The sequence below is a fragment of the Diachasmimorpha longicaudata genome, chromosome 6, assembly GCF_034640455.1.
Source record: "Diachasmimorpha longicaudata isolate KC_UGA_2023 chromosome 6, iyDiaLong2, whole genome shotgun sequence".
Lineage (NCBI taxonomy): Eukaryota > Metazoa > Arthropoda > Insecta > Hymenoptera > Braconidae > Diachasmimorpha > Diachasmimorpha longicaudata.
In genome coordinates this window covers 10,129,872-10,155,869 of record NC_087230.1, presented here as the reverse complement: position 1 = coordinate 10,155,869, position 25,998 = coordinate 10,129,872, and the positions used below count along the sequence as shown (strand labels likewise).

General features: G+C 38.8%; 4 protein-coding genes across 9 annotated transcripts in view; 2 read left to right on the top strand and 2 right to left on the bottom strand.

Moving 5' to 3' along the window:
- The window catches only part of Fid (fire dancer), a 42,177-nt gene extending 20,571 nt beyond the window's left edge, over positions 1-21,606 (top strand). Inside the window, exons 1-6 of one of the 4 annotated variants that reach the window (XM_064123658.1) lie at positions 8,906-9,259; positions 14,083-14,302; positions 15,178-15,746; positions 15,891-16,343; positions 16,429-18,001; positions 18,164-21,606. In XM_064123658.1, the coding sequence (XP_063979728.1) occupies positions 14,134-14,302; positions 15,178-15,746; positions 15,891-16,343; positions 16,429-18,001; positions 18,164-19,452 (4,053 nt within the window). In that variant the 5' untranslated portion in view covers positions 8,906-9,259; positions 14,083-14,133 and the 3' untranslated portion in view covers positions 19,453-21,606. Of the gene's footprint in view, positions 1-8,905; positions 9,260-14,064; positions 14,303-15,177; positions 15,747-15,890; positions 16,344-16,428; positions 18,002-18,163 lie in introns of those variants that run through there. The other 3 variants (XM_064123659.1, XM_064123656.1, XM_064123657.1) reach the window with 3 other exon arrangements.
- On the bottom strand, positions 98-6,745 carry LOC135163868 (alpha-N-acetylgalactosaminidase). Of its 3 annotated transcripts, XM_064123742.1 has the most exons (9): positions 6,513-6,745; positions 5,782-5,950; positions 5,372-5,699; positions 3,035-3,209; positions 1,853-2,027; positions 1,626-1,720; positions 874-1,233; positions 576-740; positions 98-450 (listed from the first exon to the last, which is right to left on the bottom strand). In XM_064123742.1, exons 3-9 carry the CDS (start codon positions 5,521-5,523, stop codon positions 262-264), a joined length of 1,311 nt encoding a protein of 436 aa, XP_063979812.1. In that variant the 5' UTR covers positions 5,524-5,699; positions 5,782-5,950; positions 6,513-6,745; the 3' UTR covers positions 98-261. The 3 variants fall into 3 exon arrangements, with proteins under 3 accessions (XP_063979812.1, XP_063979811.1, XP_063979813.1); XM_064123741.1 differs by having other exon boundaries at positions 5,372-5,950; XM_064123743.1 differs by lacking the exon at positions 5,782-5,950.
- Positions 21,607-21,862: 256 nt separating the features above from the next.
- On the bottom strand, positions 21,863-23,607 carry LOC135163895 (charged multivesicular body protein 2a). Its single transcript, XM_064123796.1, has 5 exons — positions 23,467-23,607; positions 23,014-23,215; positions 22,761-22,936; positions 22,564-22,698; positions 21,863-22,487 (listed from the first exon to the last, which is right to left on the bottom strand). Exons 2-5 carry the CDS (start codon positions 23,179-23,181, stop codon positions 22,271-22,273), a joined length of 696 nt encoding a protein of 231 aa, XP_063979866.1. The 5' UTR covers positions 23,182-23,215; positions 23,467-23,607; the 3' UTR covers positions 21,863-22,270.
- LOC135163898 (large ribosomal subunit protein uL1) lies at positions 23,608-25,539 on the top strand. The gene is made up of 4 exons (XM_064123801.1): positions 23,608-23,743; positions 23,898-24,053; positions 24,898-25,046; positions 25,150-25,539. The coding sequence occupies exons 1-4, from the start codon at positions 23,739-23,741 to the stop codon at positions 25,491-25,493; spliced, it is 654 nt and encodes a 217-aa protein (XP_063979871.1). The 5' UTR covers positions 23,608-23,738; the 3' UTR covers positions 25,494-25,539.
- The last annotated feature ends 459 nt before the right edge of the window (positions 25,540-25,998 follow it).

Sequence of the window (25,998 nt, the reverse complement as noted above, 5' to 3'; positions counted from 1 at the left end):
TGAAGTTTTTAAGTCACCTCTAATGAACACGACTGCACCCCAAAATAAATAATTCAACAATGGAGCGGGAAATTTTAAATCAATAACAACTCGTCACTCACGTTTGTTCCATTTAATTTCATGTTTCGTCTACAATTGTGTAAAAATTCATGATTAACGATCAATCAACCAGTCATTAATAACTAAAATGAGAATATTAGATCACTGCTTAGTTGGCAAAAAAACGTAATAAACAATAAAAAAAAATATATATATATCTATCTACTCAAAAGAGTTCTGGCTAACTTCAAACACCGGACTGAATGGCGAGAAACGAGAGTAATGATTACGTGCGAGTATAGTGTCTAAATGGAGATCACAACGAAGGATCACAACGCCCGAGGGATTCACTTTAACCTTGATCTTCGTCTCGGGACGTAGGATGTCGTACTTTTGATCTTCGTAGAGATCCTGCAATGAAAGAAAATTCGTGTGGCTGAAATCTCAAATTAGGCAAAAAATCATCCTTGAAAATAATAATCTCCTGCGGAATGAACAGAACATTCAAGCAGTGGGAGAATTGATAAATATTTCACCTCAACTTTGTAACCTTCTGAAAAATTCAGTCCCAATTCCATCAGCGTTACCGACACATCCGAGGGCGTGCCATCCGTTCTTCTATTGACGAATGCCAGTGCGTAAGAGTAATTATTCTGGTACACTGGTGTAATCGGCCTAGCCCAAATTTCAATGCCTTTTTCCTGAAAGAATTATTGAAAACTTGTGAGGAATGAGACCATCATGTCACTCACTCTATTCAAACATATATCTATTGTATACTGAGGACTAGAATCTTCTCAGACAAATCAATCATTATTATTATTTTAATCGAACCTTGTAGATTCGGCGCCCTTGGATGCCCAACGGGTCCTGGTCAACAGCAATGATCTTTCTATTTTGAAGAATGGCTTTGTACTCGGGGTTTATTGTCCTTAGGTCCACTGACATCAACAGTGGTGCAGCAAAAATGGCCCATAGGGCCATTTGTGTTTTACTCTGTTCATAACTGAGGCCAAAATTGCCAATTATCAGCATGTCTGGATCGTTCCAATGGCCTGGTCCGGCATTCGGTACAATTTTGTCTTGATTATCACCGTAGTAGTCGATTATCGTCTCGACGCTCGCCCAGGAGTCCTGAATGTCGTTGTAGTTTCGCCAGAGATTGCAGTGTTTTATAATGCTCGTCCAATTTGGCTGGAATTTTTTCAATTGCTTTCTTTTAATATAGGTTTTGTCATTACAATAGATTCTGGTTTGAGATACGTTTTATTCTCATTTTCCATGTGAATTCTAATCCACAATCAAAAAGAGAATACACTCAGTACTAATTTCTACTCCATTCTCATTGTACCTCACGAGAAGATTTTCCAGGGAAGAATATCTTTGGATGACTCTAATTCTGATTGTATATCTATGTCATTCATGAGTCATTTTGAATCACAATATAAAGAGACTTTAATTTGTGTGAAAAAGATTACAATGAAAACTTACTGACAATTTCTCCTCAAATAATTAAATATCTAAGTAATGACACATTGTATCATTATTGAAAAAGGCAATTGAGAAAAAAAAACAAAGCAACTCACAGTTATTCCCGCATAGATTTGATAAACTGGCCAGCTGCAAGAATAAACCATATTGCGCCCGGTTCTGTTCATGTGGAAGCCGAACTCAGGATACCCTGAGGAGATACATTAAAAACGATTGATGGCAATGGTTTTTCAATCTTTCCGCCGTCATGTAAAAAAATAGAGAACAATTGTCCCATTGTTTATAATGAGTTTCTGAATGAAGAATCAAAAGGAAAAATTACCTTTGTCCATGTCAAAGGGATCAGCATAACATCCATCTAATTTGACATAATCAACGTCCCACGATGCGAACATGCTTGCATCTCTCTCCATGTGCGAAATGCTGCCGGGATATCCGCCGCACGTGTAATTGCCATAGTCACCGTAGATACCGAACTTGAGTCCTTTCGAGTGAATCTAAATCAATTTTCTCCATTATATTGCGAAATTTATCACAATAATCATAATGATTCTTGCATTCATGATTTATCCATAATAATAGCAGAATTCATAATTCATGGAAACTACGGGAATAATGAGAAGTTGATGTGAGAACACGCAGTCTAATTCTCGTAAATCACTCTTCAAATGGGAATGTGAGAAAATTGTTCATTCGGAATGGGGGATAAAGTCAAATCGACTGTTTTTAATTGTTAGCAAGTGGGTGTCAGCTGCGAAAACCCTATCAAATACAATGCCATGAAATTCAATTTATTTCATTGACAATTTACCGTATCAATTTTTACTCAATTGGTGTTCATTAAAATATCAAGAATATATTCCCTGATTATTTTTTATTTCTACTGATTATCATGCGTAACTGAAAGTGAAAGTTTCCATTGATTTATTCATAAAATTGTGAATTTTCGATGAACAAATGCCACTTGATCAGTGTTAAGAACTCTATCAGAAATTTTAATACTAAAACTTTCAACAGTATCGCTACCCAAGTAATAATTTACCCCACGAAATCTACTTAAGTAATTAATTTCTGGTGCACATGAACGGAGAGGATTTTTTTTCTGCTACTAATTCCCATGAAAATCTTCGATAATACTATTGGATAAATTACACACGCAAAAAAAGAAAGTGAAAGAACTTTCCTCAATCGTTAAAAACTCCAAATAAATTGCGTATTAATTGACTACATGTTGATTCGACAATTAACATTTCTTATTCAACGAGTATTGGTAAAAGTGATGAACAAAATGAATAAGCAGTCTGAAAGGATCGAGACTTGTAGGGGAGGAAAGCATAATGATCGACCTGAAAGATCACTCTGATACACTGAGAAACTAGAAATGTGAATGAAAGAAATTCAGCTTGAAGTATGTGGAAAGCAAGTGAAGGTGAACTGGGAGTGTTGGAACCAGCTACAACTCTTGCAAAAACTGGATGTTCCGGGCGGGATAAGATGATCTTACATAATCGCCGAGATCCTTGAGTCCGTACGGGAATCTCTGGCGATCTGGGATGAGATCATTGTTGAAACCACGATGTTTTTCCGACCAGCAGTCATCGATGTTCACGTAGTTATAGCCGAGATCGGCATAGCCCTCGGCCACCAAAAGATCTGCCATTGTCCTGAAGAGTTCATCGCTTCGAACATAATAGAAAACCATCAATTCAACCCTTCGACATTAATTGATCAATAAAAATTTCGTTTACACTTCGCTGAATATCATCAGTACGATAACATAGACGCTGGTAAAAAAAAATTAACGTAATGCAATTATTCCACATGTTTTCAAGATATTTAGAGCATAGACTGTCACCGACAGACGGCAAATGAGTAATTCTCGGTTTCGGTTTCGTCGCGCGAGAGGAAAGTTATGATATTTCCAATTAAAATATCTTGTTTCCTGTTTTCACCGTCTTTTATGCATCTGTAATGAACCCAGTCGTCATTGGGAATGGAGATCGAAAATAAAAGTTACGAAATTACAAAATCAGGAGTGGTTTATGGATCTGTAAAGCGCGCTCGGGCACAAACAACAATAAATCGCAGGTTCAATCCATTATTTATGGGCTCTTAGAAAATTACTCTTGAAATTTCGACTGAAAATTTTTTAACACTTTCGTTACAAGCAAATAACCGTAATGAAGAGTTATATATCGATAGGTAAATTAGAAAAGATTGAAATAAAAGAGAAATAATTTTCTGTCAACAGTTTGATATTCATTGCCTATTCCTCAGTGATATCATCCTAAATGCACCACACGTCTCTGGGAAAGTCCCGGAGAAGTGGCAGTGCCATCAACTTTTCTTTTTTCGATACAAAATCAATTCATCATTTAGAATAATTTTTTTGTGCAATAACTGTTGTCGAATAAAACTCTCGATCAGATAAAATTAAAAAAATCATTTGTTAGAAATCCATCGATAGGATGAATGATAAGATTTTTGTTTAATATCTTGGTCATCGAACTCCCCAGTCACTCGACTATTTACCCTCTACCAACATTGCATTGGCCAAGGCTCTAAAACCACAGTCAGTGCTACTATCGGTCATTTCCGTCTTGACCGCAATAGTGAACTAATGATTATTCTTTAGACAAGTATCACTGCAGTTGAGGGAAACGGCAAAATACCTATCATTATTTTTCATAATTGGATTTCGATCAATCGGAGTGGTGATATATTAAAGCGTATCGACTTATCTCCTATCTCTCCTCCTAACTTTTTAATACTTGGGAGCAGCTTTTTACTTCATATGGAAAAATCAAGGCACATTGTTGCATTCGAAGCAAAAATTTGGTTTGTGCAAAGACGTTATATCAGTATTCTGATCATACATTAAAAAAATTTGATGAGTCAATGATTTAGAAACGTTCATCGCATGCATTTTCCAAGAAGACTTATCAATTTACCAGTAAAAAAAATGAGACCGAAGACACATTATATGCAGAAAAAAATTGAGGGTCAAAATTTATTGAAGAAAAATAGGAGAAAATTTTATGTGAGGTACACTTATGTGCAGCAGCTGATACTAGTTATCAGGAAATGGAACAGAAAAACAGTTACATCTCCGATTACAAAACCTCATGCCTTCAACAATAAAATTCTCCTCAATCACTCTCGGCAAGGTCTCTTGACTAGCATAATCTCGTCAACACCTTTATGAAAATTCAGAACGACGGAACAATGGGATAAATCAAGAGAATTATAATACTCGTGAACGATTTTTCATCACCTTGAGTATATTACATGCGCTTTTTAATCCCAAACCCATGACCTCACTATTGAATAATCTAACATCGACACAACGCGACACTAAATCGTTCATTTGTCAATAAAGATACACGTTTTATCCCTGGAAATGAAATGATTCCTCCAAAATCCTCTAAACACTGCCATAAATATCAAGATAAATGCTACCTCGAGCATGAAACAACTACTTTCAATGGGAATGAACAGTTAAACTGTCTTTAAAAAAGAATTACTTACAAAATTCACGCAAACTCTTCAAACGTGTGCGAAAGTGAAAACTAACGAATGCACAGTGACCCACATAAACAGTGAACCTCAGTAAATCATACAAGGCTGCAAAGAGTGAACTTGAAATGTCGAAAAGTGTGTAGCAATCTTCATCGAGTAAAAAAAAGTAAAAGTATTCTCGGAAGAGCACGATGAAAGGAATAGTCGTTAATTGCTTCAACAAACTCCCAGACATAGGGAGAAAAAAAAAGCATCAGCTAATTGGAGCCAAAAATAATCATTCATGAAAAATTGGCTGAGAAAGTAGGAAAAAAAATCTCACCTTATGCAGTTATCCGGATCATTCTTGCAGTCAGTATTGCATCTGAATCTTTCCCACGCCAACCATCCCATGGGAGGAGTCCTGGCAAGGCCATTCTCAAGACAAAAACCCGGACCAACTAGTGCCACTAGTAAGCACAATATCACCAACATCTTGAAAAGTTAATCTCCAAAATGGACTTGTCACAATTTTGAAAACTCGTTGATCGAACTGCTGATGAAATTGTCTTCAACTCTTCAAGTGGAGTTGAACTAATGGACTGACAGCATAGCTGGGTGAACTGAACTATAAATAAAGCCTCCTGACGATAATCAGCGTGGTATGGCCACTGGACGTACAGATAATACCACTGAGATTAATCACAGACTCAATCATTGATTGGAATTTCAATATTTTAACCACAATTATACCTGAATTATTGAAATATCAATGTTAACTAAGAATCGTGCATCATTTAGCCACCACTGTTCATACCAAACTGATCTGATATAAGAGACTCCAACCGGTGTTTGAAGTCACAGCCCCGAGAAGTACTTTCACCCAATGCCCCATTTCATTTTTACATTCGCTATAAGTACGCTGAGGAGGTGGAAATAGTGGTAGTGATAAGTTTCCCTCCAACCAACACATGCATTTGTCTCGATGTATATGGTAAAAAAAATATATTAAAAATAAAAACAACTAAGGTGGGGCCTTCTCCTTTCCCATTCACAAGATAATTTCACGCCCACAAAATACAACAACGGTGAAACATTAGGACGTGATTTTTGTCTGACGAGGGCTTTTCTTTGTTTGCTATCTACAAATTTTTTTTTTTTTTACTATGGGATACTTGTTAAACTTGTTCTTGTTAGGAAGCTATGTACGGAAATTACTCTTTTGAGAATAATTTTATTTTTTGTCCTCATCAATAGTAAATAAAAAAAATAATAAGTCATTTTTTCATCTTCAATATGTGCAGTAAGGGATCTGTTAAATAATCTTCTTGTTAATCCTCCTTATGATTCAAGATTATTCAGTTCAATAAAGTTATCGGGAATTATTTCGCACCTTGATCCCATGCATCATGCATTGATTTTCTTTATTTCGATGGTAATGTTATAACTTGGGAGAAATGATTGATTGGGTTGGAATTAAATACCTGGCGTGATTACCCCGGTTTATTCGAGATGCTGGTTGATTATCACTTTCATATCGAAAGTATTTTTCTCAGAGATGGAAAAAGTTCAGGCTGATTCGTTGGTGCGATAATGAGACTTTTGAATTGTCAACTAATTTGCACTCCGTGATCTTTACAGTTGATTGGCTTTAATAGTTTTTTAATTGACTAGCATCAGGTGTTCAGACACTTGTTAATGTTTGTTTGGGTTATGGGAAGGCATGTGAGGTTGGTAATATAGAATTCTACTCATCAAATGGTTATAATTTATCAGAAGGGGGAGTTGAATACTTTGGTGATTTGATAAGGGAACTTTTGCCTTCACTAATATCATAAAACGTAATAGTCTGCTAAAAAGATTATAATAAAAAGTCTACAACATTCATGAAAAACTTATCAATAGTCAAAAGTGACTTATCTCGTGTTACCACTTCGCTACTAAAGTACTTATCAGTGAATAATAATTATACGTAATTTCTTTTTCATATAAAGGATAATTTTATTATCAGGTTACTCATTAATCCTCCCAACTCCTAATCTCCCCTTCAGGAATTTGATTATTTCCAGAAATCCATGTTTTCTCTCCATGAGATAATTATTCAGTGTTTGTTTCCTATATGCGATATAATTCGATAATCAGTTTACTCGTTAATTTTTCCCACTTCCTAATCTACTCTCGCCTGATAAGACTGTGGAAAGAGCGAGTATCGAGCTCCTCGATCGTTCAATAAGACAGATGAAAAATAAATCTCCAATAACAATTTAATGTTTGACTTTTCTGATAATCTCATTCTTCGCTGTTACGCTGGATTTGATCCCTCCCCCTGTAGGATACTCGTAATCCCTCCCACCTCATTCACTTGTCCCTCAGTTGAACTGTTGTGCATGTTACACAGAGATTACATACATATGAAAGAGGCGTTTGTGAACACGATGCAAGATAGTGAAAGTCACTTGGATATTCCTTGGAGTAGCCTTTAGCCTCTAACGGTATTATTATAACTTGTGGGGCTCCTGCCGACGGCCAAGTCTGTCTTATTATGCTACAGAAAGCAGACACGATAATGTCTGGCACAGTGATCTATGCACAAATGTCGGAACATTCGCACAAACCATTAAGAGACTTGAGTAATGAAAATTAATGCCTCAAAATATAAGAGATATATGTTTGAACCCTTGATTTTTTTAAAAGGAAAGGGGCAAATTACTAACCAATATTATTGGTGAAAAGGTCGATTCTTCTCTTCCATGAAAATCAGCAGATATATATATATATATTTTACTGGACAATAGGGAGTCTCCTGTTACCGGTTAATGACTATAATTTATGTTTCTTCATCGCTACCCGGCACCCAAAAATCACCGCAAAATGCCGCAGTGACGTCACGGCGACGAACGCGACGATCACCGCGCCGCCACGTCGTAGTCATCCTCGACGAGTAATATTCCCCACTCCCTCTCATCACCCCTCTTCTTGGTGGCGCTCACGGGGTATCGCGGAAGCGCCCTTAAAACGTTCTAAAAATAGACACACCGTCGGAAGGACGTAAATCGTCACGTGGTGCAGACTGGCGTTCCTGCTGCCAGGATAATAGCGCGGCTTGCTCCCTCTCGTTTACGTCATCAAGCCAACTGGGCAGTAGTAACCACCCAATTCAAACCTACTCCTCCCACTCATCCAGATCATAGACAACCACCCACTCCCTCCACGCCCGCCCCTCTTTTTCCACCCTGAGCTATTGAATATTATTATTGATGCTTCGTCGTCATTGTTGCCCTCAGCAACTCCTTCCCAACTTTCCTCAGGATTTTTCCCAATGAACGATGAATGGAACGATTTCTTATGGAATCATTCACAAACTGATAAAGTCGGAGAAAAATAACATTTTCCCCTGTGAGTGAGTCAAAAAATTTTCCATGGCTGTAAAAAGATTTTTCCCACTAGGGTTAAACGATCCATTTCATTCACCCTGTCCATAATAATTCCTCCAATTTTCCGCAGCTGGAAAGATGGAGATAGTGGAAAAAAAATGAATATAAAAATCCATAGGCAATATTTTAATTCCCCTCAAATGATGAAAATAATGTTAAAGACGTGAGGATAAAAAAAACGAACGAGAAAGAGAGAGAGAGAGACGGGTCAAACAGCGCCCTGAGGGTGGATCGGAAAGACTTTTTTCCTCATCTACTGGGCTACTGTGATAACACGAACCAATGGAAATCCTCGGGTGGTCTCACCCTTTTAATTCAAGATGGCGCCACACATCGTGCAAATTCATAGTTTATACCCTCCCCCACCTGCGGTCATTCTGTACTTCAACTCACCCCTCTCGCCCTCCCACGCACCCTCCACGAAAATCCGCCGCAGAGCTGCGCTCCGTCAGAGTGCTTTAGACGTCGCGCGAACGTGAGCTTTCGTCTCGGTTGAAGAATTTGACAATTTTTTTTGTACACACAATCAGTAATTAATTTTCCCGAGGGAACAAAAAGTTCTTTCCCACATCATAAAAATCAAAGTCCCATAATTCGCCGTTATTTCGATGTTTTTTTGTGCTTTAGTGGTGCGCCGAACAAACAATTGATTTGAAATATCATAAAAAAAAAAATCTCGAGGATGGAGATGGTGGAGACAATATCATCGCTGGTGTCTCTGCACTGCTGGTCTTTTTTGCACAGAAAATCCTCATCTGGAGTGTAAAAATGAGGGGTGCAGCAGTATTATGACCACTGTGAGTAAATAAAATTCTGAAAAGAATTGTTCAAGGCCTCGTTAATGTTTTTCTAAATGTGGGATGGAAAAAATATCGGTTAAATCTGGAAAAGGAATGTTCAACGATTTTTTTCCCCCTCGGCAAGCTCTGCATGGAGCCCAGTAATCCAGCATGAATGAGCAATGGCGTCGCAGAGACACTAAACTCCTCCTCGTAACAGTAAACTCTATCTTCAGGGTATCTGTGTACATGTCCCACTGATATGGATATTGTGGGCGTTTGGTTTATGTGGTGAGGGTGAATAGCGGAAGGGGTGGGAGAGGGCTGAGGGGGAATTTGGATGGACGTATTGCTGGTGCTACGGTGGAAACGCGTCAGCAAGGAGGGGCGAGAGGGGAGTTAAAAATGAGTGTATATAGGTAACCAATCGTTCCATTGATCTGTTGCCTCGATGACCTATGCCATATGCGTTTCGTTGGGGACGAGCTTCACCACCCTCTCTGCACTTGGTCTTTTCTCTCCATTTTTTTTACACGTTTTTTTTTTCATTGTCTGAATTCACCACCGAACTATCGATGCACGTACATGCTGTTACTAGTGCGAGTGTCCCTGCGACAATTGTATGGATGTACTTACGTGGCACTGAGTACAATGATTCCAATTGTTGGACGAGTTGTTTTTTATCCTTTTGGCTTTATCGATTTTTCATTTGGCGACTTGTTTACGGTTTTTGCGGGGGTTAGCTATTCATGGCCTTGCTGCGGAGATTTCCTGAGGGCAGGGCAATTTTTATTATTAGTTATTCCTTTAGTTCGGGGAAAAAAATTTGTTTTTCCACTCAGCCCCTTATTTTTTTATTTCACTATTAATTAGAGAGCAACTAAAGATTGAAAATTTTTCGAAATTAGCGTTAAATCCCCCCTACGCTTCAGAGTACAGTACAATTCATTCCACTACCGTCGTTCATTGACGTTTTGGAATATTTCGTATTACTCCCTGATCTTGAGAAACACTCAAGCAATTGTGCAATTTTTTTTTTTTCAATTATCAGAAATTCTACCGGTCCTCCCATCGAATGTAGTATTATTTGGTGTACATTATAACTAGGGCGGCTGCGGATAAATCGATACGTGCTACTTTCATTCATGGCTGCCTCCCTCACGCGCGCCAGGCACGTTGCCTATCTTGCCCCCTCCCATCTTCCTCCCGCCCTCACCCCTCCGCTCAATAATCAACACATCGACCCCAAAATTGCATCAGACATTGTCGCAAGCCATTTCCATCGCTAAATCACAAATTTCTTCAATCCCTTCATTCTCCTTTTCCAGTGAATATTGACGGAAAAGTATCGAGTCGTTGGGCACGTGAGTGTAGGAATTAATGCCCTGCGTTATTTATCACTTTTTCAACTTTTCAACTGGGAGAGAGGAGGGGAGAGGGGAAGGAGGAGTTTTGATACTATTTTTCCAAGTTCAGTGAGTGTCTGACTACATATGTACGTTACTACTGGCGCAGTTGTGCTCCATTGTACTCCAATGCTCATCTGTTATCACTTCCAAGCTAGGGAGAAGTTTGATCATGAAAGGACCTTCGCCTTTACTATTGCTCCAATATCCCAACTTTTGGACATTTTGTTTTCAATTCGATGGGGATGGGGATGGGGATCGGGGCGCAGTGCGATAAATCACGCTGCTGGATATTTTTTCGAGTTTTCACTCGTAATTATGTACGTCTAGGAAAATGTCATGGTTTAATGAAATAAAGTTTTTTCATTAAAACACATCGGAGGGAATTGACTTGTCCCATTCTGTCAATTAGTCGCTGAATTTCATTACGTGTTTCTCTCTCTCTTACGAAAATAGTGAGAGTAGATTTTGCAACCCCTCTCGTTGTTGGAGAAACAGTTTAATCCGCCTGAATTGAAAATTTGCACAAGTTTGGCGCATCGTTCATCAGTTTAACCCTCATAGCACATTCTACCACGAAATAATGACAGAATGTTATTGCAATCGATTGGTTTCCAGTAATTTATATTTTTTTTATATTTCGTCATCTTCACAAAAGAAAAAATATATAATCTACGCGAACTCCACTCTCTATATATAGAAACATTCTTATTCAAGAGGTTCTGAAAATGGCTATGAGTTTCATCCTCCTCAAGGAATCTAGATAAAGATAGAAAGAACAAAAAATGATTTCCTTTCTCTCCATTTTTTTTTCTTCATCATCGGGAGGAGATGCAAATGAAGGTGGAGGCAAAAGTAGTCGAAAAAGGCAGTTGCGCTGCGGCCTTCAGAATTACACGAATGCATTCATGATATTCAATGTGGGTTTCTGGGGTGTGATTACGCCATGTTAAAGCCTATCACCTTTCATGAATGGGGGGAGCAGATGAAAATGGAGAGTCAATCAGCGCTGGGAGGGCTTCGTAAGACGTTCCCACATTTTTTACAGACTTTTTTTTTTTTTTCATCTAGGTTTCAATTGAATTAAGTTCAGTAGAATTGGAGTGACAAAGGGAATAAACTCAAGACTTTTCTGTATCGTATTTCACAAAAACATAATCGTGCAATTTAGCAAAAAGATCTGCGCATTATACAATTTCGAGGAAAAAATATGAAATGTCGAGTAAAAATCATTCATGAAAATGTCATTCTTCCCTCTGCCCCAGAAATATGATCTAAAAACTCCATTCCATTAAAATTGGATTAAACTCAACAGAACGTGCAGCCCACGCTCTAATTTCATTTTTCCGAAAGTTCATCACCATTTCAATGGGAAGAGAAAAAAATAGGAGGATTGCAGGAGTTGTGATGATAGCCATTGATTCAGTTTAAATCCCTCGAACAATATTCCACATTTTTCCGATCCACCTACTCCCATCAAAAAAACAATGGATTCGACATAAATGGGTTAGAATTTTCTCTCGCTTGAATGTACCGCAAATGAGAACTCACCCGACCCTGTAAAATGCCATGCAACCCTGACCCACGTCTTGGTGGTCTCATCGTGCTTGAAAACCACACGACAAGGATGATCTTTGGCTTATTCTTTAATCCATTTCCCCTTGACATCCTCAATAGATCTACACGACAATAAAGGGAATTTTTCTCGCATTGAGATTCATCCATTGTGATTTATTTATTCGTCAGAATGAGTGTGGGTAAATCCCTGAAAAAGCTCACTTCCATCGCAACTAATACGGTTAAGTTTATAATAAATGCACCGGAGTGGAATTACCTTCGGAAAATGCATTTTAGTTGAATGCTGAATAATGTTTCAGTTACACTAGCACCGTTTCAATCTTCAGTGACAGCTATGAAAATTTAATCAATCGATTGAATTAAGCATCGAGGCGTCTCTGGAGAAATTGAGATAACGACATTTTCCGCTTGCTGTGTTCCCCGGATAACAAACTTATCGGTAGGAAATGAGGAGTATCTGAACTATGGTGGGATGACCTTTCAATCTATTCTTCTCACTGATTTTCCTGATATTTTATTCTTCGTAACAAACCGGAAATGCTCTTCAATCCTCGGGTAAACACTCAGAAATGAAATATTATTGAATAGCCTATAGTAGAGTAGACTTTAAATTTTAATAAATTCCCAGCTTTAACATTCGATCATTCGTAAAGCTCGAAATGGCTCGATTTGCTCCCCACAAGCTTCCAGGATTCCTCAATCAGACTCCACGTGGTAGGATGCGGTTAAATTAGTTAAACTGGCACACAGTGTAACCCAGTTATGTGAAAGGGAATATATTGAATATATTCAGGGCGCAGTCGCTGGCCCGAATATACAATATACATACAACAAAACGACACAACGCATCATCGTTCCGCTGTACATGTGAAAAGGTAGGAGGGATGGAGTGGGTTGAAAGGCACACGGAGGGCTTTGATGAGAAACCCAACGGTCCATCCACCTGTTTGCCTTAGTGGACCCTCACACATCTCCTCATCATCTACACTATATTTCAAAAATCCCTTCAACAATTCAATTGAATTCATTTGACATAACTTTTTCTTCATTTCATTGTTAAAGTTATGCCAACACATAAACATATACATCACATCTTCAATTACCACTCGAGTCTTGTTTTTACGAGCAGGAGAAGTATTATCAAAGGTGAGGAAAGACTAATTGGGGTCGACTGTACTTCAATGCTCGACATTCTGAATGATTAATTACTTCAGGTGTCTTCAAACTCGCTTTAATTAGTCAAGGTCAATGGGATAGCAATTTGAAGTTTATTTGGTTGTGAAATAGGACAATATTGTGAGCCAATATATATTGTGACCTAGTCTCGAGGGCAATTCGGCATTTAATAGAGCAGAATCAGTGATACAGGAGAGGCATTTATTGATGGATAAGAAGAGAGTTGTGGATCTGATACTGTTCCTCGACATCTTTGCACCCTGTGGGCTATTGTGACTTTCGTCCGGGATGAAGATTCGGTCGAGTTTTTACGCTGGTGCCAGGCGTACAACGTGAGGCACTTGAGAGATAGAGAAGGAGGAGACATCAAGAAGAGTTGGATAGTGTCACAATGGACCCTCGAGCGGTGAAAAAATTCGTATGGAAAAACGAATATTACAAGTACTACAGCAATTGTTCTACTGTGGATGCCTTCCGGGGAATTTTCATGTTTGAAGTTTTTTAAAAATTCTTTATACTGAAATCGGAGTTCAACTTTGTTGTTTTTTTTTTCGGGCGAGTGTGCGATCCATTTTTTGTTTTTTTTAAGTGCTCTCGAGGTACATTAACGGTAGATGAGGGCGGAGAGGGAGGTGGGACTATTGCCTGAGGATTTATGTTTAGGGTCTTTCAATGTTTCAGCACTCTGGCCACACTTGTGGATGAGGCCGAGCCACCTTGGACCGGTGAGTGATGTCTGAGAGCGACGGAGAGCAGGCGGCTAGGTCTATGGCCTTGGAGCAGGCTTACGTCCACGAGGTTTATGAACAATGCGCCGAGAAGACCGCACAGAGCAAACATTGGCCACGTATCTATAAATTTCTTGAGGAACTCGAACCTGGGGCGCTTGTCTGTGACATTGGTAAATTTACTGTATTATTATATGATACTACACTATATTTAATGAGTTTAAATGCCATTCGAAGAATATCATGCTCATCTCCAAATAATTATAAAATACGAAAATTCTCAGTAGGATCGTCCCACAGAATATTTCGTTTGCGATTACTCTGAGAAATTACTCGTGACTGGTGTTTCAATAGTGAATCATGTGGATAATGGATGACGCTAAATAAATCCGAGAAGTCTGAAACACCCGATATGCATTAATCAACTGAACCGGCCTTGTCCAACTCTCAGTAGTCCCACCTATATTTAAAGCTCTGTGATTTCCCCTCGATTTTCCATTTTTCCCAAAACCAGTATGAAGTCATCGATAAAAAAAACTGCACCATTTTCCTTTCTTCTTTTTATTTTTCGTGGGTATTACCACACCGACATCAAAAGAGGATCGATAATTGACCTCCGGATGCATACAGATGGGAAAAAAAGATAGAAGAAAAAAAATAATAGAAGAGGGGCATTGAAAAAGAAAGAGAGGCGTTCCCGCGGGGTGCATGGGAAGATTACACTGGCATTCGAATTTTCCTCACAAAGAAATCGATTCGCTCTGGCGATGCGCGTCCATAACACTCAAATGTACTAGCTGGCCCATTAAGGATATCATTACTTTCCATTCGATATTGCTTCAGCTCGAAGGATAATTACTCTATTCTCCGAAACACATTTTTCCTTGTATCCAATCATTTTTCCGGGCATTTCATCATAATGAATGGACAAAGTAATGACTAATAACTCAATCTCATTTCGGTTTTTTCTTTTTTTTCATATTTTTCAATTTTCGTTGAACTATAATCAAACATTTTCCATTTCTGGAAAAAAAAAACAAACATTTAGGCTGCGGAAATGGAAAGTACCTCAGTGTCAACAACAACATCTTCAAAATCGGTGGTGACAGATGCAAGCGTTTAACCGACATAGCCAGGGAGAAGGAGAACGAGGTCCTAATATGCGACAATCTCTCGTTGCCATTCCGCGACGAGAGTTTCGATGCAGTTCTCTCAATAGCTGTTGTCCACCACTTTGCAACGACAGAGAGACGTGTAAATGCCCTCAAAGAGCTCGCTCGAGTGCTGAGAATTGGTGGCAAACTCGTGATATCAGTATGGGCAATGGAGCAGCGTCACAGAAAATTCGAATCCCAGGATGTCCTGGTGCCGTGGCCTAAAGCCTATTGCCTGAACTCCTCCTGCCACTGTGGAGTATCTGGTGTGCCCTGTTCCAACCAGTCACGCAGGGATAATTCACCCAAGTGTGTGCTGCGATCGAACAAAAAATCAACCGATCGACAGAAATGTAGGAGTAGAAGTTATTGGATTGATCCACTATTCAGTCCCTCACCATCCACTAGCAGTTTATCCAGCCCCAATGAAACGTGTTACAGCTTCTTACGTCGTGCTCTTCAGGTAAAATATTAGATTATTGAGCGACGGAGCTTTACAGATTCCTGGACACTAGATCATGTTTTTCCATTCAATGAAATTGTTGAGAGATTAAAAATTTAGAATAATTGTTTTTTTCAATTTTTCCATTTAATTTCAATATTTTAGAAATTGGCCGGAGGTAAACGAGGTTCGGGCAGCCGACCCTGGTTTCTAGAGGGTTTCCAAAATGGAAGCTGTAAAAATCGTCATCACATTTTCGAGTCCGACGAGTGTGCAGACGCCGACGACATTCCCATCGAATTACGTCGTCTCGAAGACGATGATCCCACAATCACTAAACCAACAGATACTCTGAGCATGAAGTCAAAGAGCCTAGGCGATATCCTCGAGACTCAGCGCCTTGACCTCGTGCGATCGCGATCCAGTATTCCAGGATTATGCTCGACAGTGACACTAGAACTAAATGTAGAGGAACAGTCAGAAATCCCACCACTTGCCCCGTACAAGCCACGCTTAGTCAAACAAAAGACCCATCTGGTGGACGATACCTGTCTGGAAGTCCCTGAGAACACTGCCATACAAGAACTTGTCAAGGATCTTCCAGAATTACCATCGAATGTAATTATTATCTTATGTTTACCTCGTACACTTTTTATTATCTATGTAAAGATTTAATTAATTATGTAATGCATTTTATTTTCAGCAACCCTCAACACTATCCATTAAGCGCCCGAACGTCCACAAACAAAGTTCAATGAACGAGGAATTGATGTCTATGGAACGACTGATGGAGCGTGAACGTGTACGTGGTAACATAATGAAACAAGCATCACTGAACGAAGAAATAATTTGCAAGCATCCAACGCTCGAACACCTCCGTGACTCTCTGTCATCAACTACAGCAAGTCGACGATTTCAACTCCTGAAAAGTGGCCTTACGAGTCGTCTGAAGCAGTCAACAACGAGCATGGAGAAGGTGACAACCCTGTCCATAAAAAATGGCTTTGTAAAAATGCTGCAGAGCTGGAAATCATCAGAGTCAAATCCCGAAGAGTCCGAGACGAACGCAGAAGCTATGAAGAATAAATTGATCGAGAAAAATGTCCAGGCTGCTCCCAGCGTAAAAAAAGAATCCGACACAATCGAGAGGCGACTCTCGAAGGAAGATGGCTCTGATTCGTCAAAAGACAGTAGTTTGCAAAGCGACACGAGTGTTGATTCAGAAGACAGCTGTGCCTCTGTTATATACGTGCCAAAGCAGGAGGCACCACCCCTCATTGATGTCATGGGAGCAACTCCCAGCGGTTACCAGTTGAGAGCAACATCAGCTCCACCATCACCCAGAGTGAAGCATCCTCCAGAACTCCACGTTCCCCGGTTCAAGCTCATTTCGAGGTCTCCTCTATTGAAACAATTTCCAGCAACGAGTAAGTCCTTACCTCCACCGAGTCCCCCAGGATTATCACCGAGGACCGTGAATTCTGCCAACGCAAGACCATTTTTTGGATCGAATTATCAAAATAATCCGATTTCGTGCAGCTTCGATAAGGTCTCTATAAACAAACCTGAATCTTCTCAAGCATCTGGCGACGTCAAGAGTGAGAGTACCTCGGTTCTTCCCAGTTTTGATAAATTTTTAACAAGAGATAAACATTGCCCTACAGTTATTATTGAAAAAGTGGATGCAACCGGAGGTGAAAAGCTTCCAAAAATCAAGTGGAATGAAGGTGAAACTCTCGAGCAAGAAATGCCTGCTATTGAAACATCGAAGATAAAAACTAAAAAGAAGACAGAAGCACCAAAGATACAGGCTAAGGAGGACGAAGCTGTTCCAAGCAAAACACCGAGTCTCTGTGTGCTTGGAGGCTATCGATCAATGTCCACGACGGTCGATGAGGATGATCCTACTACCATCGGGGACTCAATGCCCCTCTTAACGGACACCGAAGAGGCACCTGAACACTCTAGCAACGAATCCATCAACGACGATGACAGTAGAAAGTTCAGGTTGAATCAGATCAAGGAGTTACTCAGGCAGAAACCTGGATTTGCTACTAGATGTGCGAAACCGGCGTTTCCTCTGGTGAGACGTGCATCAACTGCTACATCTGGAAGGCTAGAGTCTGTCGCACGAACATTGCCTAGGTTACTGTCACTCGAGTTATTCAATCCGGAGACTGATGATCTTGATAGCGATTCCAGTGGGGCTTCTTCACCGGAATCAGCGGGATCGGTTATTAGTGTCATTTCTGATGAGAGATTCATTCTTAAAAATGGTAACTTTTTTTATGAGTTTTTTATATACCTGGAATATTTATATTATTTTTCGACAATTATATTATTGAACACATATTTCTACTTTTCCAAATTTTTCAATGAATATATTTTGTCTGTAGAATCTCATCCCATGAATTAATTATAATAATAAACCATTTCAGAATTATTAAAGGCGAAGGAATCTGAGATTTCAAAGGACTCGACAACCTCCACGTCAGAACCCTCGCCCCCCACCGAGGAGACGACGAGCCCTCTCATAGCGGAAATCTCCTCATCATCTCAATCCCTGCGTCTTCTCGAAGCCGCTGCCAACGTGGCGAATTCCCTGGAGGATGCAGTTGTTCGAGTGATCGGTTTACACTCCGAGGACTCTCGCGCGGCCGACAGCCCCTCCACCCAGAAATCCCTTACTCAGACAAAAGTCGGGCATGTGAGGAACCATCTCCAAGAAACTGGAAAACTGTCCCCCGAGGATAGCACGTGGAACGAGGAGTGCAGAAGGCACCTGATCGATTTTACCGGGAAATTATCGGAGAACCTTATCCACGACATTGATCAGTACTGTCAGAAGACACGTCTAGAATTCAACAACGATTTGGATGCGAAGAAAGCCACTAATATGGATGTAACAAGGAGAAGTTCAGACACAAACGCCTACACCTCAGTCCTCTCTACTCCCACGTATAGGAAGGACTCATCTTCAAAATTATCCAGTCTGACGAATAGCAAGTACAGCGAGCTGGTGGACAACACGATAGCTTGGTTGAAAGGTTCAACAGGTGACACAGACTTCTCTGAATATGACAATAAGTTGAGTCCCATTCACTCGACCCCAACAAAAATTCCGGAGTCACATTCCCTGTGTCGAAGCACCTCCGAAGAGACCATGGACTTCGTGATGGTGTCGAATACAGGTGAAGTCGAAGAGCCTACGACTAGTACGAACAATGTCTTCGGCAGCTCTGGAACAGCACAATCTGGGGAGCAATGCAAGGGGGATAAGTCTTACATGAGGTTTGGGGGATCTGTTGAGTCCAGTGACATTGGGGATTCGATCGAGAATACAGTAAGTCTGAGCGATGACTCAACCGCCACCCGGAGATTTTGTTGTGGTTCCACAACCTCACTGACATCCAATGTCGGTTACAAGAGTCTGAAGGAAAGGAGAAAGTATCAGTATACCAAACGATCGGCTTCGGAGGAGATACCTGGTGAAAAGTACGAGTCAATCAGGTCCACCAATCTCTCTGGCTCATCCTCTCAGGAGTCTCTGCCATCTGATCGTGGAGGTGGGGCTATCACTTATCACCAATACTACCACGTCTTCAGAGAGGGGGAACTTGATGCTCTTATCAATAAATACGTTGAGAATCTTCACATTATATCTTCGTACTACGATCATGCTAGCTGGTGTATTGTTGCTGAAAAAGTTCAAGTCTGGACTATTTGACTCTTGGATTCAATTTGCCGAGTATATGAATTTTTTTATTCTGTAAAAATAGATCTCGTCAGGGACCGCGTGAGAAATTCAATGGTGATGTGATGCAATGGGATGGGTTGAGACAATTTTTTCAGAGTTGAATATCGATTTGTCGTAGTGATAATTTAGTCGGGGGCGAGACTCAAAGAAAATGATTTGGTGGAAATTATTTTCGCTAGTGTCACGCTCTCGGGAATATTCGCATGGCAAGAAAAGTCTAGCCGAATTTCCTCATTTCCAAGATGAGAGAAGAATTCCAAAAAATTCGATTTTAACCCATCGTAATTCACCACTCGTCATTTGAACGACCTGAGGTATGATGATTCCCTAAGAAGTATTGATTAAGGGATTAATGTAAATATGTATCATAAACTATTTCCCAAGTAAGCGCACAGACCATTAGATACTTTGTTTTATCAAAATACCTTCTGTAGCCTAGAGATTAGTATTTATTTATCTAAGACGCTTGACCAAAAACCAAAATAAATGAGAACATGTATATTAGCACGAGGTACATGAGGATTACAACAGGAAGTTTCCCTCCAATGAGCCATATCCACATCAGAATGCATGAGACCTATCTGTTTTTTTTTCTTTCTTATTGGGAATATTTTAGAGATATTGTACCATATCCAGATAATATTATCCAATGGAGATAAGCAAAAAAGGCCTGAGCACTTCCTCTCTGTACATACAAGGGTTGTTGGTAGTTTCGGTGATGATGAAAATATCTCCACAATATTATCGAAATGATTCGACGTTCAAAGGGTGAAAATAATTGATGATATTACGTCAGGGTATAATGAACTAACAAATTTACGAATTTGTATCTTAAATATTAAGTTCTCCAGTGGTTTCTTTTTTCTCGGATTTTGAGTAGGGCGAAGTCGGATTAAAGTTACGAGTGAATTCAATGAATACAAGAATTTCTAATTAAAAGATTGTGATATTTTTAAGTCAAGTAGTTTTCTTAATCGGCCCACGCATTAACTTCACTTTTTTATCGTTATTTTTTATTAATCACTTTTCTTCATTTTGATAAAATCCTTTTGTTAATTCAGTTGTAAAATTTCACATGTTTTTACGCAAAATGATAATTCATGACGTTATCAAAATAATCTAGAGGAAACTCTTCAGCAATAATTCAATTAATTTTCATGATTAAGTAATTGATTTCGAATTGTAATAATGGTAAATAAATGTATGATAAAGGGAACCACCTTAAGCTAAATTAGAAATCTCAATGAAAAAAAAAAAGCCAATAGAAATTTCGTACAATCCAAAATTAGTTTGTACACTAATTAAAAGAGCAGTAAAAATAAATAAAATATTGAATAACGAGAGCTGAGAAAAAGAGAGAAGAAAAATAAGACGATTAAATTAAACCAAAAATAATGTCAAGACTTCGTAGAAATTTTCTATGAGTAGACAAGAATATAAAAAGAACTAAATTCAAAAGCGTGTTTACCAAAAATCTAAAGGAAAAAACTACAAAAAAATATATATACATAAAATAAATTTTAGAAAAATGCGAATCCATCCCTAGCGAAATACTCTGATCTTAGGAATCGAACCCATGTAATAAAACATATAAATAATTCAGTATTGGGAATGAAATGAAAAATGTTTAAAAAGCTCAATGTTGTAACGACGCTCGGAAGAGGAAAAAAACAACTGCTACTATTGCATTATTAGATCGTAACAAAAATGATTGAAGCGAAAGCGACAATGAAAAATTACTTTAAAAAAAAAAACATAATTATTCTAGCCCCGGCGCCTGCAATTCATTCTTACCAAGTAATCTAATTATAAGAGGAATAATCCAAGTAAGGAATAACACTGAGTTTGACGAAAAGTCATGGCGTGAAGCTCGTTTAAGTCAATTGTCAGGAAGATCGAGCATTAGCAACATTTTTCTGACAAATATACTTGGACCACTTGGCTTCATAAATTAACAAAGATGATTCTTAAGTAAAGGAGAAATCTGTTTAAAGATACTGACAATATGTACACTTATGTGATTAATCGAGAGGTCCCACGAAATTTTGTAAGATACGAAAAAAACGCGTTTCCCAGTTGTTTAGTGCTTGAAGAACATAAGGTAAATAAAAATATTTAAACAAATTTACTGGTTCAGAGGGATTTGGGAGATATAGTTGGTGGTAGATCATTTGACATTTATTTATGCGTGAAGAGGTGAAATGTTACAGAGCGATTCAGTATTGACAGATAATTTTCAGATAAAAATTTCCAACAGTATAAATTCATCAATTATCAGAACTTATACTACGCATGTGACGTATTTATTGTTGTGTTACATTCCACCACTTCACCATTGAACACCTCTTCCAGAGTAGACAAAATTAACAACCTCAATGAATTAACATTAGTGATTAATATTGTATTTGAACTTCAGCGTCAATCATCAATCAATAATATAAAAAGCTATGGTGTTCGTTATTCTTTATAATGATCATAATTAAAAATACTCCAACAATTCTTTAAATGAGAAAAAAGTTAATAACGAGCCCTGCAGTGCTCTCCTGTACACAACCGTGTGTTTTCAGAAGCCTTTAAATTCAAGCTGTTCTAGAATTTACAACTGTAATATTTAATTCCCTGGATGAACAACAATTTCTCCTGGAGAAACTTGTTCAGTCTCTACCCTTATGTTTCTCGTTACTTATCACATTCATTGGAAAAGTAAAACTGTACTACCAATTCACCATTCCTCGATACAACGTCCACGCGTTCTTTGGAACAGGAAAATTTTGGGAGCGAGTTATATTCATTCCCTTCGGAGGTTTTCCAGCCTAGCTTGAAGGTCAGCATCAGCGTCCACGAGGTTACCATCTTCTCCACCTCCCCCAGCAGCCGCAGCACCTGCTGGCACTGCCTGTTTACCACCGGTTACACTCAGAGATCCGCCAGCTTGAGGTAATCCTGATAACTGGTCTGTCAACTGGAGGCCTAGCTCATCAAGTACTTGGGAAACAACTGCATCGCTGGAATTAATCAAATTGGAATAATGATTTTTAACATTTTCCGTGTTATTTTCAGGATGTAATAATTCATTCTTACCTCTCCTCTTCGTCTCCCTCATCCTCCATTGCATCGTCAATAGCATCATTCATAATCTCCTCCTTCATATCCATTATTTCAGATTGCTTCTCGAATTCCTGAAGGATTTTCTGAATCTGGGGTAAATTAAGTTGCCTGAAAAAAAAAACAAATAAATAATTAAGCCATTCGTCTTCATTGATATTGACAAAACTTACTTATTCATACTCTGCATGGCTTTGGTGACGCCCTTCATCGCTCCAGCCATCGCGTTCTGAGATCTCAAGGTCTGAATTTTCAAGGACACTGCCTGAATATTTGCCTTCATCAGCATGAACTTCTTGACATATCGGCGTGTTCTCACAAGATCCTTCGCCATGATTTTCACGGCATCCTGATACAATACAATATATTAATCCAGTGGGATTATTAATTTAGCATTTTTATTCTTTGCTATTCTTTTGTGATTACCATTTGTCCATCCTTCGCCATTTTTTTAATATCCATAATGATTTTCTTCTCTTGTTGTTCCATCCTGGCTCTCTCCCTGTCTAGGTCTCTCATGGCTTTATTCAGAGCCCTTTGATTTTTCCTGAGCATTTCTTCAGGGGTAACTCGTTTGCCAAACAGCCACTCCATTTTCTTTTGAATGTAAACTTCAAAATTTCAAAAGCTAAAACAGACATATACCCGCTTGAGTTGAAAAAAAATCATCAGCCAATATTTTCTGCCAGTGGTTAAGCATTATTGAGAGGATTTAATAATTATGAAATTTCTCAGCTCATCCACAATTGAGAGAATGAGTCATCTGGGTTGTCATCAGTTCCAATAACAGTCTCATAACTTATCTAACCTCAATCATCATCATTCAATGATCTCCCAATATTTAGGCATGATTTCATGAACATAATTAATCGTACTCACTCTTTATTAATGATATTTGATGACTGGTTGACAAATTCAGATTTTTTTCTTCAATCGATGACAAATGTTTTTATAACGCGCTGGAAGGTCATACGTCAAACTTTATTTTGGAAGGAAACAATCCGTTCGTCGGAGAAACCTAATGCTTTAGAGTTCCTACATAGCTGTTGTCGAAAAGGAAGGGATTGACAATGACGATTGAATGTCGTCATTTTTAAGGCCATTTTTGTCCAGATTGGTGGCTTTTCGGTCTGTGCCTTTATCCCGGTAACATGACGTAAGTAATTTTCAATTATAAAATTGTATAATCACTCTGGATAATCGAGCATACTGTGCTTAAAAAATTCCAAAAGTTCTATCTGCGCAAATTATTCTTCACTTTATGTACCAATGACTTAATGGAATCTATAAAGAACTATTCCATTTCTTAGGTCCAAAGTATCACGCGACACCCTTTACGAGTGTGTGAATGCAGTAATCCAGAATTCTCAAGAAAAGAAGAGAAAATTTCTCGAGACAGTCGAGCTGCAGATTGGCCTGAAGAATTATGATCCCCAGAAGGATAAGCGTTTTTCGGGCACCGTCAAGTACGTTTTTACCTGACAATGAGGGCTCTTTGCGATACCGAATGTCTGACGAACAATCAATCGGCAAATGCATATTTGTTTGGATCAAAATTTTTCTGCATTCGTGAAATCGCGAGGATCGCCTCATGACACGTCAGGGAGCCGAGCTTCACTCGGCGGACCCTTTTCAGGGTCTTAAATATTGGGGTGGCTATTTTACAGTTATTTTATTGACTATTATAAATCATGGCAGGATCATGGAATCCTGAGGGTAAGTTTTTCTTCATCCAAAAATAATCATGAAATCATTTCCGGAAACTTGCTCAATGATGTATATTATAAGCATGTATTATTTGAATTATCAGTGATGAGAATATTTACTGAATACTGAGAGCTGGGATTCGTGACAAATTCAAGTGTAATTGGCAACGAGTTAATAATAAACTTTAATATACTAAAGTCAGCGTAAGTTTTAACATCGGGTATAACCCGAAGTCTCCCCCCTCCCTTCTTCGCGCATGCGTAATTTCAGGATATTACCGCGTTACCCACATGAAGGGAGAAGGGAGGGGAGACTTCGGGTTATACCCGATGTTAAAACTTATGCTGACTTTAGAATATCACAGTACCAAAATGACATTTGGTAATTTCGGGTTGAGTTTGAGGTTAATTTTCTATAAATATATAAAAATGTTATTGGCAAGGCTGAATTTTTTGGCTGTGGATTGTGCTAGACGAAGAAAGTATTTCAGCACATGAAAAAGTTTATCTAGTTACATCTGGGGGGTCATTTTTCATTTTGTTTTTGTTGCACTTTATCTCAGTTGAATTCAAATTGTTCTATTGCATAAATTAATTTACTTAGACTCAAGAACATCCCCAGACCAAAAATGCAGGTCTGTATCCTCGGTGATCAGCAGCATTGTGACGAGGCAAAGGCCAATAACGTGCCATTTATGGATGTAGAGGCCCTCAAGAAGTTGAATAAGAGCAAGAAACTAGTCAAGAAGCTGGGTAAAGCATAATTAATTTGCCATCCCATTGATCTTATCCACCTCCCCTCCAATACCACATATTTTCAACTAATTATTAATGATTTCGTGATTGCCGTCATCAGCAAAAAAATACGACGCCTTTCTCGCCAGTGAATCTCTGATCAAGCAAATTCCGCGTCTCCTGGGTCCAGGACTGAACAAAGCCGGCAAATTCCCTGGTCTCCTATCCCACCAGGAGTCAATGCTCGCTAAAATAGATGAAGCCAAGGCGACAATTAAATTCCAAATGAAGAAAGTACTCTGTCTTTCTGTGGCTGTTGGACACGTTGAGATGACACCAGATGAGCTCGTCCAAAATGTTCACTTATCAATTAACTTTCTAGTTTCACTTCTGAAGAAACATTGGCAAAACGTTCGTTCATTGCACATTAAATCTTCTATGGGACCACCACAACGATTGTACTAAAGTTGAATGTTTTTAATTGAATAAAATGCAGTCAGTACAACAAAAATTGACTCCTAATGTTATTGATCATCCAGTGAATCCATATATTTCTTTTCTTACATATTTAAAAGAATTTAATTTTTTTTTCGCACAAAAAACAACCACATAACAGGAAAAGGAAAGGGAACTGAAGGCGGGTGTTTTCTTTTGAGGGGGGTAAAAGGAAAATGTTCAGATCCACATTGAGACTCACAAACCGGAACTGGACGACACACTGTCGCCAGATGTTAAGATCCCTGAGACATAATGGAGTGAGTGGCAGAACTCTCTTGGGTCTGCTACTGCATATCCTTCTCGCATTAGTAGCAACAAAAATCTTTTTTTTTCTTCATTTTCTTAAGCTGACCTTGGAGATTTATTAGCACTATTGGGTTGTCAATTTTTTACACAAATTTATTATTCGAATTCTTCAGTATTTCGTTGATATGTGAAAGAATACAATTAGCAAAGAATTTCCAGGGTTATT